This window comes from Brassica napus, chromosome C5 (assembly GCF_020379485.1).
Source record: "Brassica napus cultivar Da-Ae chromosome C5, Da-Ae, whole genome shotgun sequence".
Lineage (NCBI taxonomy): Eukaryota > Viridiplantae > Streptophyta > Magnoliopsida > Brassicales > Brassicaceae > Brassica > Brassica napus.
In genome coordinates this window covers 3230608-3248097 of record NC_063448.1, presented here as the reverse complement: position 1 = coordinate 3248097, position 17490 = coordinate 3230608, and the positions used below count along the sequence as shown (strand labels likewise).

General features: G+C 38.7%; 2 protein-coding genes across 3 annotated transcripts; both read right to left on the bottom strand.

Annotated features, from left to right (window-relative positions):
- Nucleotides 1-407: 407 nt before the first annotated feature.
- LOC106413546 (DNA polymerase epsilon catalytic subunit A) lies at nt 408-15691 on the bottom strand. Of its 2 annotated transcripts, XM_048757883.1 has the most exons (49): nt 15361-15689; nt 15184-15249; nt 15003-15062; nt 14809-14904; nt 14250-14410; nt 14021-14109; nt 13728-13945; nt 13194-13280; nt 12977-13111; nt 12340-12462; nt 12145-12228; nt 11696-11860; nt 11434-11610; nt 11188-11301; nt 10716-10820; nt 10434-10552; nt 10210-10354; nt 10037-10131; nt 9757-9862; nt 9594-9673; nt 9316-9492; nt 9091-9175; nt 8866-8946; nt 8638-8781; nt 7958-8053; nt 7633-7833; nt 7403-7466; nt 7166-7320; nt 6694-7094; nt 6411-6540; nt 6137-6334; nt 5985-6059; nt 5327-5517; nt 5042-5222; nt 4897-4961; nt 4506-4638; nt 4300-4401; nt 4131-4214; nt 3813-3887; nt 3630-3689; nt 3290-3552; nt 3163-3211; nt 2794-2954; nt 2626-2692; nt 2195-2299; nt 1961-2080; nt 1697-1882; nt 1377-1483; nt 408-981 (listed from the first exon to the last, which is right to left on the bottom strand). In XM_048757883.1, exons 1-49 carry the CDS (start codon nt 15517-15519, stop codon nt 582-584), a joined length of 6540 nt encoding a protein of 2179 aa, XP_048613840.1. In that variant the 5' UTR covers nt 15520-15689; the 3' UTR covers nt 408-581. The 2 variants fall into 2 exon arrangements, with proteins under 2 accessions (XP_048613840.1, XP_048613842.1); XM_048757885.1 differs by lacking the exons at nt 408-981; nt 1377-1483; nt 1697-1882; ... (1 more) ...; nt 2195-2299; nt 2626-2692 and having other exon boundaries at nt 2799-2954; nt 3163-3227; nt 15361-15691.
- Nucleotides 15692-15973: 282 nt separating this feature from the next.
- BNAC05G05910D lies at nt 15974-16680 on the bottom strand. Its single transcript, XM_048757886.1, has 2 exons — nt 16098-16680; nt 15974-16020 (listed from the first exon to the last, which is right to left on the bottom strand). The coding sequence occupies exon 1, from the start codon at nt 16605-16607 to the stop codon at nt 16131-16133; it is 477 nt and encodes a 158-aa protein (XP_048613843.1). The 5' UTR covers nt 16608-16680; the 3' UTR covers nt 15974-16020; nt 16098-16130.
- Nucleotides 16681-17490: the final 810 nt, after the last annotated feature.

The following is a 17490-nucleotide window of genomic DNA, read 5'->3' as shown; positions in this document are numbered from 1 at the left end:
TTGGACGGAGATAGATGACGGCCGAGCACAGAACAGAGAAGGAGACTGTGGAGGAGAGGTGTTGACTGAAGACGATGGTGGTGGTTGAGGTGTAATGGTCGGGTCCAGTGGATCTGGTGGTTCCGGTGGGTGGAGAGGGTTCGACAGCACCGGCTGAGACTTCCGCCGGTAGAGAACGAGAGAGAGACGTGGAGTTACCTGGTTTCTCGGCGCGGAGGACGGAAGCGGGACAAGAAACGTTGGCATCTCAAATCGGAGATTCGACTTTGGCGGAGAGAGCACGAGAGAGGAGCTTCGATCAGATGGAAAGCGTATCAACCGTGCCGGAGCTCCGGTGGGACAAGCTCATCGTTGGTGTTGCAGCTCCTCGGGTCTCGTGTCCGGGAGAGAAACTCCTAGGGCGAACGTACTCATCAAATTAAATTGTCATATACTTGTTTTTAAGAAGACTAATGAGCGAAGATCGCTGGTTACGACTGTAATAAGTCTTAAGTCTGTTTCTGACAAATGAAATTAAAACAATACTTTTAGCCCACATCATCATTTTGAATGTTAAATAAATCTATGCACAAATCTATAACCTATGAATGATGTCTTCCGGTATTGGTTTGCCAGCTTCCGGTGGGATCTAAGATCCAAGATGTGCATTCTTCTAACAGTTTAAACTTCTGGCGCTTTGCTATATCCAAGAAAATCTCCATCCTCTTGAGGAACTCAGACCCGCTCTCCTTGCATCTAAAGGATCCAGAACACTCACACTGCTCTGTCAAATGAGCCGCTTTCACCTGATTGCACCTAATGCAAACTAGATCCTGCATGTGGTACATTCTTTCTCTCTGTCTCACCATCTGGAGAAGACTATTTTCCATCTGCTCTCTGTCATATATCTTCCCACATTGTGAATCTACGCAGCACCATTCTTTCTCTGTTAATAGAGCTGGGTCTCTGCCAATATCTAGGTCTCTGTAGGCATCACAGTTGCTGCAACAAGAAAAAAACAGTTCAACACAACTCAGTAAATACATATCAGCTCCTTTACTTCTTACTTACTCTTGCAAGAAAGTCAAGTATGTCAAAAGTGAGCTAAAGGTACTACTAATCTTTTTTTCTGGGATTTGGGGAGAGTCTAAGGCAAGTTTCGCTTCTTTTAATGTGACTAAACGCATCCTGCGTGTTGCAAACAGACTACATTTTTGCTATAATGACTCACAAGGGTGTGCCAGGAAATTGTCAGGGATTTTTCGTTTTATACTTAAACTAGTGATAAGAAGAAAACTCGATTTCGTTAAGCTATTTATCTATTAACTAGATGTAGAAGCACCACAATGCATATCTGAATCACGAAAACTGAGCATATCTGTTTATTCAAGTAATACCTGCAAGCCACATTTGGTAAGATAAAGGAAGGCCCAGGATCAAGAAATTCGGCTTCAGCGGCAAATTCTTTTACGTTAATGTACTTCAACAGATTCCTTTTCATTACCTATAAAGAAAAAACCATGTCAGAAAAGTTGTATGCCTAGAGAACAAACATGTGAAGACGATAGTCAGCACCTATATGAAAAAATACTTAGTTTCACTGCAAAACATAGTTTCAAGAACAAGATTTCAGAAGGGTAGGTCTGAATTACACAATATGGTTATCAAACAGAATCAGTATCAGGTAAAGAGGAAAAGGAAGGAGTGGAGTATTTACCCGAACATCTTGCTCGACATTTTGGTCAAGACCCATAACAGCACAGATAGTTTGTACGAGCTCTAACGCGTAATCTCTTTTGGGAGCTTGAGAATCCCGAGATGCATCTGAAACGTCCATCTCCTTCATGTGTGACACGATATCATTGATTTTTGCAACAAGCATACTAAAGAAGCTGGATGGTATCTGCATTAAAGAAAAAAAAAATGAGACAATTTTTTGAGTGGATGAAAAATATATCAACCGAATTGGCTTTAAGACTACCTGTTCCTTTAGATATTCTACCATCTGTGCCTCTAAACTCTCTGAACTGCCTCTTTTCTTCTCTAATGAGAATTTCCAGGGGTCAAATATAAACTTGGCAACAATTATGACGAAATCCCTCTGCCAAGACAGATGAAATGCATGAGTGTCCAAGAAAACATGGTCCATAAGCGGACACAAATTTTTAGTTCAGCTAAATGACCATTGGTTTGAGTAAGGGATCTGTATGTAAACCTGAATATACTCAGGGAAAAGTCGAGCAACACTCCACTTTGGTTCAATAGTCACTTCGTCAGGTGAAATTTCATCGTCGGTAGCTTGGATACCAGCGTAGTTATACTACAAAGTGTTGAAGAGAAGATGGAAATATATCAAACAAAGACGAGATCAAGAACTAATGAAGGAAGATGGAATTTTAGTAGAGTTCCTTCCAACTTTGATTCAACCATCCAGGTGAAAGTATTTTTATTTATCAGTTTTAGACCCATTTTGGTCTACTGGAACCCTGCATGCATTGCAGGTTCCATGGATTTTCAGTTTTTCATTTCCTATGTTTGAGGCTCAATTTTTTGTTCACGGCTTCGCAATTTACAGTTTTAAACAAAATTTTCCCTGTTTGGCAGTCAGATATTGTAGATACAAGAAGGAAGTATAAGAGATCCAACCTGGTCCATGAAGAGTAATGAGTGCCAGTAGTGAGCCGGCTCGAGCGAGATCCACTCAAAGATATCGCTGTCAGTGGCAAAGCATTTAGCATCAGTGACAGGAAAATGTGTAGAGTCCACAAGAGTTTTAAATTATAGACGTATATATTGGGCAACGAAGAAACCAACCTATTCCCCACAGCTGTGAGCAAGCTGTCACAATACGCCTTAGCAGCAGATAGATCAAATTTCCCTGTGTCGATAACGATCTTTGAGAAGTCTGCAAATATTATTGTTGCACCTAATCTCCGCAAATCAGTCAAAAGCAGCGCAAACACCTTTTGCATGACCTACAATATTGATGAAAACCGCAAGATGTCAAATGGATTTAGAAATTTATATGCAACCAAAATGTGAATGTAAATGTCAAATATCAAGATCATAAGCAACAGAGTCGACATACAGAGATGCAAGGAGGAATTAATATAGTTTTCTGCATTTAATCGCACCAACAAATTTATACCTTATAAAAAGCACAAATCATTAACTGTCACTTACCTTGTGAAGCATGAGATGAAGAGCTGGATCATGAAGCTTCGAGCAAGGGCTACAATATGAAATTACTGATTGATATTTAATGAGTTGAGAATAAAGTGAATATGTACAGGATATGACATAATCATACCTGCAGAGCCACCAAGACAAACGTTGCAAAATGGAATCAGCATATATATTGCGTGATTTACACACATCAGTCAAGCAACTATGAATCAATTGTTTCAGGACTCGAAATGCTTGGGCACATCCAGTGGTCTCATCAAAACTGGAGTTAGCGTTCGAACTACTTCCTCTAGGATTCCCATCCTGTTCAAATCCCAAAAAGTCACCTCCTTCCATCTCACTCACCAGGTTGCTTTTCAGAAGGGCATCAACAGCCAAGTGATGGATCTGCACGATGCATGTTAATTAGAAAAAAAAATCCAAAATTCACAACGATTAAAGCAAAAAGGAAAAAAAATTGTGACCTTTAACTCCACAGAAATTTTTCTATACGCTCCAGGATATACCAAACTTGTCTGTTGCACCTGTGACAAAAGAAGCATCCCAGTTATCACTTTCATAGTCTTAAAAAAAACATGGAAGCGGGCGAAGTTCATGACAAAGCCCACGCATACTAAAAGGCAAAAAGGAAAAATCATTTGACATACCTCATCAGCAAATAATGTTTCTTCATTGTTCAGACCACCAAGGTCTGGAACACCATTATCTGACACCCAGAGGACCTGTTATACAAGTACAAAATCAATGATATGGAAAATCTGCTTCTCTCTTAAATACATAATAGGCATTTCAGAGTCATAATCAGTGATTTGGAGAAAATAGAATTTTGCCAAGGTTTCAGGTATATAGTTTCGAAGCTGTACGCACAGATCTAGAGCAAAAAAGGAAAATAAAAGGGAGGCAAATAATGCAGTAGTTGAACTATTATAACACTTGGAAGCTAGACGGAAAGTCAAAGAAAGAACCTGCTGCTGGTCACGGAGTGCCCTGGACAGGAAGATATCTACTGTGAATGTTAACCAATCTAGTCCAAAATTCCCCAAAGGCACCTAATCAGTTGCATGGAAAATGTCAATAACTGCAATAAAGCAATATTATGAAGAACTACAGATCCACTTTACAAACATAACCTACATGGGCATATCTTGACTGGGAAATCCTCCGATCCAACCACTGAAATGCTGCAGCACAACGGAACATTGCTAATTTTGCTGCCGGACGTTGCCAGGAGACAGGCTGTGCATCACAACCACATCCACGCAAACATATTTATCATTAGTTGATCAAATGAACGTCTATCGTGACGGAAAAAAAAAAGAAAGGTCGATCAGTCAAGGAACCTGATAACTATTGTCATCGCCGTTGAAGGGAATCCTCACACATGGGAAATCATCCAGGGCTTTTATACCATCCTTGATGGAGTTAAAGTCAGGGCATTCAATGACTACAACAGTTGGTCCAGAATTTTCTTCTCTGCAAGAAAAGGAAAAAATGGGAAAAGTCAAACCAGAGTGGAACGACCTGACGTTGGTTGCCTTGCAAGAGAAGTCCAAAATCCGTCATTTTTCACACAATACAATCAAATTAAGAAGTAAGCTAAAGAACTAATCACGCGGGAACAAAATAATTAGGAAAAGCATGCCCAACTGATCAGCATTAGAAAATCTATGGGTTCATCAAGTCATATAAACATTAACAGGTTGCACTGTTGTAATCAGGAAAATGAGTTACCTGTATTCACTTATCGCTTTTTGTATAATCTTTTCGGCAGCTTCAGCATGGTCAACATAGTCCACCTGATGATAAGCATTCAGAAAAGCTTGAAAAGTGCAGGATTGTTATTGCAGGGGCTGTACGTAACGGCTTTAAAGCTAACCTGGAAAACGATACCATCCCAAGACAATGACTCGAGTGACAATTCTTGGCAACCATCTCTAAACTGCCTCTCCAGGGCAGATGGTAATAATTCCTTGTCGCCATAAGGATTAACTACCACGGCAGACATAAGCTTCGATGCATGACAATATAGAACATATATAGCACGTAGTGTTGAGGTGCTGCAAACAAGCAAAACATAAGAAACCTTCTTTCAACTTAAATTGCATGTAGTAGAAACCTTCTTCCATCAGAAAAGGGGTCGTCATGTTACTTAGATTTCTACCTGTGATACAAGTAAAGAAGTGGAATTGATCGCTCCAGGTAGCGGCATTCAGTTGTAGTTTTCATATGAAGTTCACCAACTTTCCATCCATCTTGGGTGTTACGGCGCTTGGCTGTGTTATCAATTTTGCATACACATCCAATCTGACATATAGCACTAAACTCCAGCGGCACCTTTGTTTCATATATGCCCTGCCAAAGTCAAATGAGGTTAGCAAGCACAAACATGGTACTCTACTTGTGCAAAATCAAAGTGACATGCATGATCACCAAAAAGTTGGTCTGGTGATTATCTGGCTCAGTGATAGTAAGCACCAGAACAAAAGTTCAATTCCCACCGTGCTGATAAGTCACTGGGCCCCATTCACAGTTCATTCAAATAACAAATTAAACAGCATGGCCAGCACACACGTTAATATAGCCACCCATCGCTTGTGAACTCCATATCCAGAATTTTCCTTACACAGGATACTTTATGCAGCCAAATTTTACAGTAGAAAATTTCATCTTCCCAGAAACCATGTACAAGTTATCTATTCACCAGTATTAATGGTTAACCAAACAAAGAAAAGTTTTCCTAACATTTAAGCCATGTAGATGGGGTATTCGATACAAGGTTGGGCTTCTGATGCACTGTATTACTTTATAAAATATCTCACCTCAATTTCAGGGTCTGCAAGAAGAGCTGCAAGCTTCTTGCTTTCTTTTCTAAATTGTTCTTCCTGAATCTCTACCTGTAAAAAAACAAACAAAATTATAACTAACTAGAAGGAATTCGAGGGGAAAGATGCTTAGTGGTTGAAAGACATGCCTCAATCATATTATAACAAGGCTTTCCATGAGGAAGAATCTTGTTGACACACTTTCCGGGAAATTTTCCATCTATAGGACCTTTGGAATTAATGTAAAACACTCTTGGGATTGTCAATGGGATTTTAAGCATCAATCCTTCCACAACCACCCAAGCGAAAAATTGTCCGCTCTGTGGACTTGGGACCAGCTGTATTATCTGAAAAATTCGGAAAGAGAGCGTTAAGGCAAATGATTAGCAAATATATAAAATACATTGAGGTCGACATGCGTACCTGCCAATGTGAGCTAGTCAAAGCTTCTTCAGGCCTCCTAAAGAATGAACCTACACCTCTTCTAACCTTGGAGACTTTTTTCTTTATCTCATGAGATTCAATCTGCTTTAAAGATCGTTGATCACCCAACCTACAAAAAGAAGGGACACACCGTCAACGAGTTAATCCACGTTCCTTGTTGTAAAAGCAGTGGATGTTCTATTGAACTACATTTTGATCCAAATCAAAACCTGCTCGTTGTAAGATGAACTCCAGGAGAATATATACAATCATGAGAACTAACCTTCGTTTCTTCTTCTTCTCCACAATTCCTTTCCATTTTCTTTTTCTCACTTCAAGCCAACCTTGGTAATCCACGTTCTTGTCAATGTTCTCAAATGAGATATCGTCATCGCACTTTGGATCATTGCTCTCTTGCTGCTCACGTCCAAACTGTTCTTTATTAACTTCATAAGAACGTGCAACTGGCTTTGGTCCCTTTACGCCAGGCTTGTTTTCTTTGCAAAAATCCTCAATATCGTTCACATCATCTTGAGCCACCGAATGATTTTTGTCCAACACACCATCTTTGTTTGCTGAGCTGAACATATCAGCTAGTTTTCTCTGGCGAAATTTATCATCTTTTTCACGGACCTTTTTATGAAGCCAATCAGGATGAAGCACCCTAGGCACGGGATTTGCCACCTGTATAGGTCATATAGGCCGTTAGATATTATATCAAAAGAACACCCAAAAAAAAAGTGAGAATAATGAACCTTCTGCATTGCAGCGGGAATGGTGATAACTTTTTGGATAGCTGAACTAAGACGCTGCTTGTAATACGACCAGTCAATAATTAAACGAATATCAACTTTATGGTCTGAACTAAGGCGCTGCTTGCACCACTTTCCCAGATAAAACTTCATTCTTTCTGTAAAATTTGAAAATTTACATCACATTTGAAGGTTAAGAACACAACAATACATAATCTCACTAAATAACAGAATATTTACCAGGTTCGGTTTTAGATAAGGTAAATATGGCAACAGGGACAGCACGTTCACTTACAGGTGACCCCTGATCATCAAAAGTTGTTAAGTTATAAGGGTTGAAAATACTATGAACAGAGTGGATGAAGCACTATGCTCAATGAATAATGATCAGTAAATACTTTTGAGATGTAATAACATTCCTAATATAGAGATTTGCATTTGAAAACATTCCAAGTTTGACAGAAATGTACCTTTGGTTCACAAGCAACAATGTATTGGCAACGCAGTCCTTTATCTTTGACCATTGTATCACCAAGAAAATCAGCCAGGCGTTTTGCTGTGGTCACTGCACATGACTTTTGCTCACCATAATCTGCTAAGGATTTGCTCATGGTGCTTGATTCTGATATATAATCTAGTAGTTCACTATCGGCAATATCTTTTCCTTGATTCTGAAGAAAATATGTAGGGAAATCTATGAGCAAAAAATTACCCAGTAGCAAATAAGAGAATTTAACAGCACCTATATGAAATTATTCCTGCTCAGAAAAGAGATAATCGAGATATATAACATACATCGAGTAGGTCAAGCCACCGATTTGCAACGGCTGCAACAGCAGAATAACACTCTTCAAGTGTTGATCCATGGAGAAATTTGTCAAAAAGCTCGGCCTGTAGAGATATAAAAAATAATAATAATAATATTCACGTCAGTGTCTGACAGCTCCATGAAGTGTAAATTTTTTAAAAAGTTCAAGAACTATGCTGACCTAAAATTTTCGAGACATTACACATACACTATTCAAGTACAAAACCTGTTTATTTTATTGAGATACTTTTTGTCTACCAAATAATAAACGTCTTACTACATTGGGCAAATATATGTATGTAACAAGCTCAAGTAAAAATAAGAATCCAATAAATAGGATGGAAATTTTCAGACAAAATATACGGAACAAAAATTTATGAAAAAGCAGAAATTTTACTAATCACTTCTTTCTTTTATGAAAAAAAAAAGAAGGAAGAAAATGAACTCTCGCATAATTACTAAATGTTCACCTGACCAAACAATTTAGAACCATTGGAATTTTCCCAAACAGAGAATTACTTAACCACAGATATCAGTATTACACCTTCAAACTGCTGTTAGAAATAGTTTATCATACAAGTGGATCAGGCCAAAAGCGCATTGAGCCTAAATATAGATAAAGCAACAATTTGATGAATCATTACAGCACAAGAAAGTGAAATGATACCTGGAAAACTTTAATGAGTTTCAGCTCCCCTCTACGCTTGATCTCAAATCCCTTGAGTTCTGCTAAGGTTCCGTCATGATTGAAAACAGCATACCGCTTCTTAAGTAAGACTCCTTCTTCTTTCGATGCAGGAATAATCATTGCCTGAATGGAGAGAATCACATATTACTTGTTTGTGAAGAAACCAAATAGCAGCACTCGACTAAAAGTCATAACGTATACGCATACCTTGTACGGTCCATCCACTTCGAATTCAATGGAGCATTCACTATGCGACTCGTACGTCTTGCGTACAGGATCTACAAGAGTCTGTTTCCAACCAATAACAAAAGGAAAAATAGAAACTGAACACAAGGCAAAATGCTTTCAGAACCAAAAAGGGTTTGTTATTTCATCTACTTAATTAAGACTGAACACAAAAGCTACTTTTCAGTAAGGGCAGCTCCGGTATACCTGATATTGATCATTTGTATTATTTTTAGCCACATCAACATTAAGCATTACACACGGATAAGAGATCGTGAATTTCTTCATGTCTCTGCAGTAAACAAAAATCACTGATATATATATATATATATATGGAAACAAAAACTCTTTGGAATATCGTAAATCACCAAAATACTGCTATAAAGTAAAAAAATAGAACAAGTTCCTGATATGAAGATTGTAAAATCTTACATCGTCTTAAAAGTAAAGTTCTCAGGAAAAGATCCAGGGAGAGCACACCATATACCATCTGTATCCAACTCAAGTGGTCTCCCAATACGCTCAATAAGCAAACGGGCATTCTGGATGATTTTGGCTCCGGTATAGGTAACTACACCAGCCATTTCCATAGAGTACCATCTTGCACCCCTGGAATTGGTTTCAAGTAGAGATTTGGGTCAACCAAAATGGAACAGACAATAAGGGTATAGCCAAAGTGCAGGGTCTTTGCAAGAGATCAGAGAACTCACTTTCGCATGACATATCCATAGAAGGAATTAAGAATACACTTATGAGCTAGCTGCAAGGAATCGTAAACCACTACCATGTCCTGTAGCAAAATTTTAAAGCCAATAACTATCCAAAGGAACTTCCGGAGATGATATATATGATCAATTATGTAAGATAATATACCTGTGCTTCCTGGATCTTGATTGAATTGCCACTTGCCTTGGCCTCTGATAACTTTCCCTTCCAGACCTTGTTAAGTGTTTTGTATTCATACCTCCTATCTCGAAAGCTTTAATTACATACAAACACCATAAACAAAAAGCAAAACAAGGAAAAGTATTTAGGACTTGGCAGAATTTACATCATTGTCTATTCAACCAAAAAGATTGCTGCTCAAAAAGACAAGCTAGTCCTAACAGAGTTTCAATCAAGAACAGGATTGGGGAAAACAAAAGTTCCGCACCTTCGAACAGTGTCTACATAAAACGGATTTTCTCTCATGCATATCCCAGCCTCACGAACTTCAGTGTCTGGCTTGTCAAGTACTCGTCGATATGCCTATCATAGCACAAAACGACTTGCCTTTATATATTGACATTGTGGAGAAAATATTATCAAGAGAAAGAGAGAGAATACCTTTTGACAATATTTTTTCAGTCTATCTTTTAGTTTAGATTGTTGTTCCACCTTTGGTAGATCAAGGAAAGATTTTGAAGACTGAATATTTGCACCAGTATCAACAAATTCGGACTCAATCTGCTTCTTCAGATGGTAATAATCACTGTCAAGCCATTCGTAAAAAGTTGAGAATTTAAGACTAGACCCTTCATATTTAAAAAGAATGATATATAAGTTAAAACCTTTTCTTTGCCATGAATGTCACCCCACGCCAAACCCATTCAAGTTTTCGAAGACACGTTTTTCCCGGGCGGTTGAAATCACATGCGGTGCAAATTTCATTCGTCACTATTGATGGTGGCTGGCAATGAAGAGGAAATTTCCACTTAGCATAATATTCCCACGGGATTCATAATCTTGACAGTGACGGTTGTGTTAATTTGGCAGATATTGATTTACAATTGCATGTTACATCATAAAATTAAGAAATCAGTTAGAAACATGCAAAAGGTTATTTGATGTACCTGAAGCCTATTTGTTAAGATGATATTCGGATACATAGCTGCAACATCAAGGTGATAAATAAGAGGTCCCTCTTCACGTATAGGGTAATCTCGTAACTTTTCCAGCTGCAGGGCAATAAAACCGCCAAATCATAACAGAACTAAGAGGACCTCCCAAATCAGGTAGTACAGGGAAATAATGTATAAAACTATCAGGTTTTATGTTCTGTAAATGGAGGGTATTTGATGGACTATCTCCTCAGGTTAACTGTGTTCTTTCCAGAAGAACTATTGGGGTTACTTTACACGAGAGAAGGATCGTCGATATGAGCTTAGCATGTATGAGAATGCAAAGGAAAACTCTCCCAGAATGAAATGTGTATGCAGTGTCAGCCATTCAAAGAGACAAGAGAAAACACACGCTGACAAGAAACAAGGGAATATGGAATAGGCGTCAAATCACTATCTATAATTCAGAAGAGGAATCTATTACCTTTTCCTTGATTTTTTCCTTCACTTCATCATAATTGGAAACTGAATCCATTCTCATTTTCCCTTCTACAGTGATAGCATACTCCAGATCCCGGTCAAGGTTATCGATCAGTTGCTGGCAATTAAATGGTCCAATATCAGATAGGTGCATAAATAAGTGACATTTGAATAGAACCATATCAGAAGAAGTAATGTTCAGAAAACAACAAGAAAAATCATATTGAGTCAAGTAAAGCAGATTACTAGCCTGGTATGCCGATGTGTCTAGCTTAAAACCGGTTGGAATGTCAGATCGGAAAACACCACTTTCGAGGCACTCTACATGGCCACCAATATATGTCTCACTTTCAAGAAGGTGACTTTTGTGGAACTTCTCAGGGTCAGCTTGGTTTTTATTGGGACATATAACATTTGCGTTATACGCCTGTACAAAGAATGGAAGACGTCCAATTACTAGAATGTGTCATACATCAAAAATTGCTAAAGACCTTGTAGTAAATGTAAGTCACCTCAACCATCAGAAGCATTTCACAAAGGGTTCCACTTCCTTTACGTAAGACCTCATCAGGGACCATTGGGATGATAGTTGCGAGAGAGAAAATGAACGGGTGAACATATGTCATGTATAGGTAATAAGTTGCAACAGCATCAGAGACAGAATAGGAGGCCATTGTCTGCAACATGTAACAGAAATAAGATATAAGCACCCAATTCCACGCAAGCACTGCATAGACTAAAAGTCCACAATTGCTGGAAGTTATCAGTCACAACATCCATGTTCGCTCCTAAATTTTGCGTACTGATAAGAGATAGTGTTTAACAGGAGCAGGAGAACATTTCTTCAGCCCTTAAAGAGACACTAATTACTAGATCAAATACCGTCGTACTCTACCCCATTCCAAAGCAATCAAACTACTACTCCAGTTCTTGAGAACCCTGATTAACTTATCAGCAGTACCTGTGGTTTTTCCATGGCAAACTGAACCATGTCTTCTGGGTTCACTTCCAGTGGATCATAGCCCAGTTTCGCCTTCGTAACGGCCTGGCATTTAATTAAGAGACGAACATTACTAAAAACATAATATGAATTCCTCTAAAAAGGGACATATAAGAAAAGGATAAACAATAGCGAAGAGAGAGAAGTCAAATGAACCTTCAGACCATGGCTTCCCTGAGGAAGATAGCTATCCCGTTTCACCCAAGCAAAACAATCTAAATGGCAAACGAATTTAGCTCGACATTCACCTTGATTATGATCACAACGGAATCCCAACTCCTGCAACCATGGGGAAAGAAAACAAAATATACCAGTCAATTGTGGAATCATACTTGAGGCCACATTATGCTCTAAAGTTAAGATAGGAACTAAATAGTGAGATAGGAACTAAATAGTAAGATGCAGAGAATAAAAAGAGAGAAAAAAGAGTGACGCGTGTTTTTGAAATAGAGTTCAGAACAAAACCAAGGTTCAGGATGAGTGGCACCTGCCAACTCCCAGAAGACTTCAGTGTTTAAACGCAAAAACATGTCACTCAAGATGAATATTATATTCACGGAAGGTGACAAACAATATGTAGAAAGTAGGCATGCAAGCGAGGATGTAGGAAGATCTTAAGCAGTGATACTGTTCTATCATTAAGCAAAAGAACACTCGCAAGGTCACAATAGCATGTCAGCAAAACTGCCACAAACTTTTTCAAACAGAATTTCTAAGTATATCATATACTTCCTTTAAGTCACGCAGGCATGAAATTTTAACAATACCACATTGAAGGAAACGTGTTGCTTACCTCATTCATTTTGATCTCATGATGGGATGCTCTCCGTTCTATAAATGGCCAGTCGAAAAAATCACCGTTATATGTAACATAAATACCGGGTTTAACCTCTTGCATATGGGAAAACCATTTTCGAAGGAGATCAACCTACAATACAAAACCAAGAAAGAAACTTGATTCTAAGTATATCAATGTTTCTGATATAATACTCAAATCAGACCTAATTTACCTCGTTGCTAACGTTAGTGACTTTGAAATATCCTTCAAACTCTGGTTTGGGTGTATACTCCAGATCTTCTATGTCTTCGCCAACACACTGGTTTAAAATGAAAAATACTACGTGTGTAATCAAAGAAGATTGGAGTAGTCCAAATTTTTATAGTAAAATAGAGCTGAGATATCAACCAGAGTTGACAATGACATGCAACGAAATTTTTATAACAAATCAGAAATCATGTTTCATAAACATACGAAAAGGCTACAGTAGACCACAAACAATCTTTATGCCACATCATCCAAAATCAGTCAGGCAAAGCAGTATAAGTTTATATGGATCATTTATGATATCCCCAGGATTGACTCAATCTCTAAAGAAACACTGCGTTTATGAACTTTTCCTCTACTGATTGCTTGACATAATATAAAAGATGATAAAGAGGGCTATCATCTCTTTTAATGATTTGGAGATCATGCTCATACATCATATATGATATTATCATCTATTAAATTATATTCAATACAGAAAAATGTACATAGCATTTACCTCTCGGTTAACAATTAGAAAACCTTGCCCATCGACCATGTAAGATATCATCATAATTTGATCATATTCAGCATCCGGAAATTTCAACTCAAGCTTCGTTGTCTCTATATCGAATGCACAAACACGGACTTCTGCACGCTGGAGAATATCTGTCCTCTTCTCTAGTGTGACATCAGTGCTGGAAATACTGACATTGTACCATTGCCCACTCCGCACATCTAGACACCAAGAACACGTCATGTTTTGGCAATCTTTAGGACTAACAGAAATTTAATTTTGACTAAATATGTTACCTTTATCAACTGCAAATCGAACATGATAAGGAACATCGTACTCGCGGAGGTCCACTAAAGAGTCTAAGCAATCTTGAAGACGTTGTTCTCTGCATTCCAAGAATAAAAAGAAAAGTGACCACCGGTATCTGAAACTTGAGAATAACTAAGAAACAAGAGAGATCAAGAGGAACAATTTGAAACCTCGGAAAGATACGCAGTTTAAAACAACAAAAATACATCGTCTTACCGTTTTCCAGCCAAAACGGATTCGTATGCTTCAAGTGCGTCGAATTTTGCCTGGTTTCGTTCGACAATATGCGACAGATCCCTCTTGACTTCCATCAATTGTTGCACAGTATCAAATGATACTTTTAGGTATTTCTTTCGCAGGCCAGATAGATGATTTTTCTGCTCATGAGCATAAGAAAAAATAAACTCGAATTGGTAGGTAATAAACAAAAGTTAGAAAGACAAACTAAGCGGAAGGAAGACTATATAGAAGTCATGAAAACCTTCATATCTTGCATACTGTTGTAACTGATCATTAAACATTTAAAATAACTAACATTAACAGTTCCAGCCCACGTTACATACTCGCAAACACCTAGAGATTTCCGAATATGAATGCAGGATCACATTTAAACTTATCACGATACTTACTCAGTTTTCACTTTTCAAGTTACAAGAAGAGGATAAAAACTAAAGATTGCAGCAACTTTTGTTTAAATATGCGTCTCTAAAGAGAAATACGAATCATTAGGTAGACTAACTAAATCACATTAACAAGTAAGGATTTACGGACTTACAAGATCAAGATCCTCTTTTTCAACAATCTCAATATCAGCAACTTGTCTTTCATATCGCCGTCTCAAGTACGCTTCAACTTCCAATTCCATTTTCTCCTGTAATTTCGCAAATGCAGTTTTATTAACATCCAGAACAAAACTACGTGACTGGTTCAAGGAGCATTCAGATGATATACAAAGAGAAATCTTCATACTTTCGTAGCCGCATAGAAGTAAGGGCGGAACTTGTACTTTGTCTTGAAATAAAACCCGTCCTGAAAAAAAAAAAAAACAAATCCTCACAACTCAATCGAAATAGATAAAAAAAAATGCGACAAAAGAAGATTCATCAGCTTATACGAAGCTAATAGAGTAATGACTAAAAACAGCTCTCACCTGAGTAACAAAGTAAAGATCCACACAGCTATAGGTTTTCCCAGTATCGGGATCTTCCCAAGATGACTGCAAAACGTAGTGGAACAACCAATCGGTGAATGACTAGTACTAATACGATCAAAGGCCATACGCTCGATAACCAAATTGAGTTCGTAAAAGAGTGCGACGGAGACTTACTGATGCGAAGGTGAGTAGCCACCCGAGGCGCGTTTCCCCTTCGGAGAAAAGCCCAAATCCGAGTTTAGATTCGAGCTCATCTTCCGCCGTTTTCACGACTTTCTGCGTATTCGATCTCCGCGAGTCCTTTCGATCCCATCTTCGATTATCTCCGCTCATTTTTTTGCCTGAGGAGCGGCGATTAGTAAATTACGAGACACGGAGACTCCTAATTTGGAGCTTTCTTGCCACGGGAGAAGCTTCGAAGGCGATCTCGTTCTGAGAATAAATTAGGGTTTCTCGCAGGTGGAGCTTCGTGGATGCAGGAAAGAGAGTGGGGGACTAAAGAGAGAGAGAAAAGCTTTTATCATTTTCCCGCGCTTTTAAATTTACTTTGCCATCTAAATGGGCCAATATAGAAGCCCATCTTGGCAACTTTGGATCTGCTCCGCCATTTGCCGTCAACCCAATAAGCATTAACTAGAATTAGATGTTTAGATTAGACCAGATCTCGGTTCAGTTTGGTTTGTAAGAAATTAATCGACTAGTAAAAAACGAGATATTTTACATCGCTTCATCTATAAGAAATTGAATATCATCTATAATTTCTGCTATTTTTCTAGAAAAAATTATGTGATTGATAGAAAGTTATTATTAATTGACACAGGTTTGGTATAGGACATTACAAGTGAAGAATGATGATAGAGTGATTGGTTAGCCAAAACACTGGTCACTTGGAAATGGACCAGCAAAAAGACATTACAAGTGAAGAATGATGATAGAGTGATTGGTTAGCCAAAACACTGGTCACTTGGAAGTGGACCAGGAACCAACCCGTTATCCAAAAACTGTAAACCGAATACCACAAGAATGGCTAGAAGCGACAGGTAAGACAAGCCCTCGACCGCGCCCAACAAACCAAACGGCCCATTTGGCAGACCCGAGCCGGTTTTGGTCTTGGTGTACAGAGACCAGCCCACGATGCCCAACACCACCAAGTAGCTCACACCTTCCAACGCTCCGATTGAACCGGCCGGTCCTGGAGGTAAACCGCAACCAGTGGTCTTCAGAGTGTAGAGTGACCATCCAATCACCGGCGTCGACACTAAACCACCGGCTATAGCCGCATTCTCAAGAACCCCGCCAGACTCGGTATTGTCCTTGGCCTTTGCTGTGATCCTACATGAAGTCTTAATGGGTTGCCGGATCAGTGTTTCCCGGTGAAACGACGGTGGTAGAGAGGCGTTTATTGGAGACAGCAAAAGCATTTTAGAGGGAGAGGGAAGTGAGAGAAAGATTGGCACTCGTGACCACAAAATTTTGGTATGGTGTGGAAATAACAAAACTTCTGGATAAGCTTTTTAACAAGCGTTGGCGACCGTTTGATCTAAATGCATCATCGCACGTTACACAATCCTAAGCAAACCATTAACCATTTATGATACGACATGTGTAAGTGTAATGGATGTGAAACAAATAACGAGATATAACTTAAAAGATTAATCCACATAAGCATCTTACAAATTTTGAAGTAACCTGAATCTGAAAAAGGACTCTCGATTGCAGTCTCTCCGGATTACAATCCAATTTACATGATACATGTTATTACATCTTACCATAATGAAGATTCATACACCACTCAACCTATGGGACTTTGATATCACATCAGGGTAAAGTTCTTCTCTTGTGCATGCATGTAAAAATAGCTATTATCTCTAATAATGTCTAACTGTTAACAATATTTTGAACACATTTTGCTGGTGGTGCATCAACGGTCTTAACACCCCACCCCCACCCCCTTCAGATGTTTTCAAGTGTAGGCGTATTCATACACTTGTGGCAATGACAAGCTTTGAAAAAAGTATAGCTGCTCAACTCTTACCTACAGGTCTGTTGTATCTAGCAAACTAGAGCTGCTATGACACTACAAGAAAACAGCGATATTCTGACGGACATTCCGACGGAAAATGAAATCCTCAGAATATACCGAGGACCTCAGAATATACCGAGGAAATTCCGAGGAAATTCCGAGGAAACCCGAGGAAACTTCAGTCCGTCGGAATATTCCGAGGAAATTCCGACGGACAACTGTGTTCCTCGGAAAAAACCGATGAATTCCGAGGAAATATTATAGCCGTTGGAGAGCCGTTG

Coding starts and splice junctions, on each gene's coding strand:
- LOC106413546 (XM_048757883.1), bottom strand. CDS start 15,519: ATGAGCGGAGATAATCGAAGATGGGATCGAAAGGACTCGCGGAGATCG. Junction 15,250..15,360: donor GGCTACTCACCTTCGCATCA/GTAAGTCTCCGT, acceptor TACGTTTTGCAG/TCATCTTGGGAAGATCCCGA. Junction 4,639..4,896: donor AAAGCGATAAGTGAATACAG/GTAACTCATTTT, acceptor CTTTTCTTGCAG/AGAAGAAAATTCTGGACCAA.
- BNAC05G05910D (XM_048757886.1), bottom strand. CDS start 16,607: ATGCTTTTGCTGTCTCCAATAAACGCCTCTCTACCACCGTCGTTTCAC.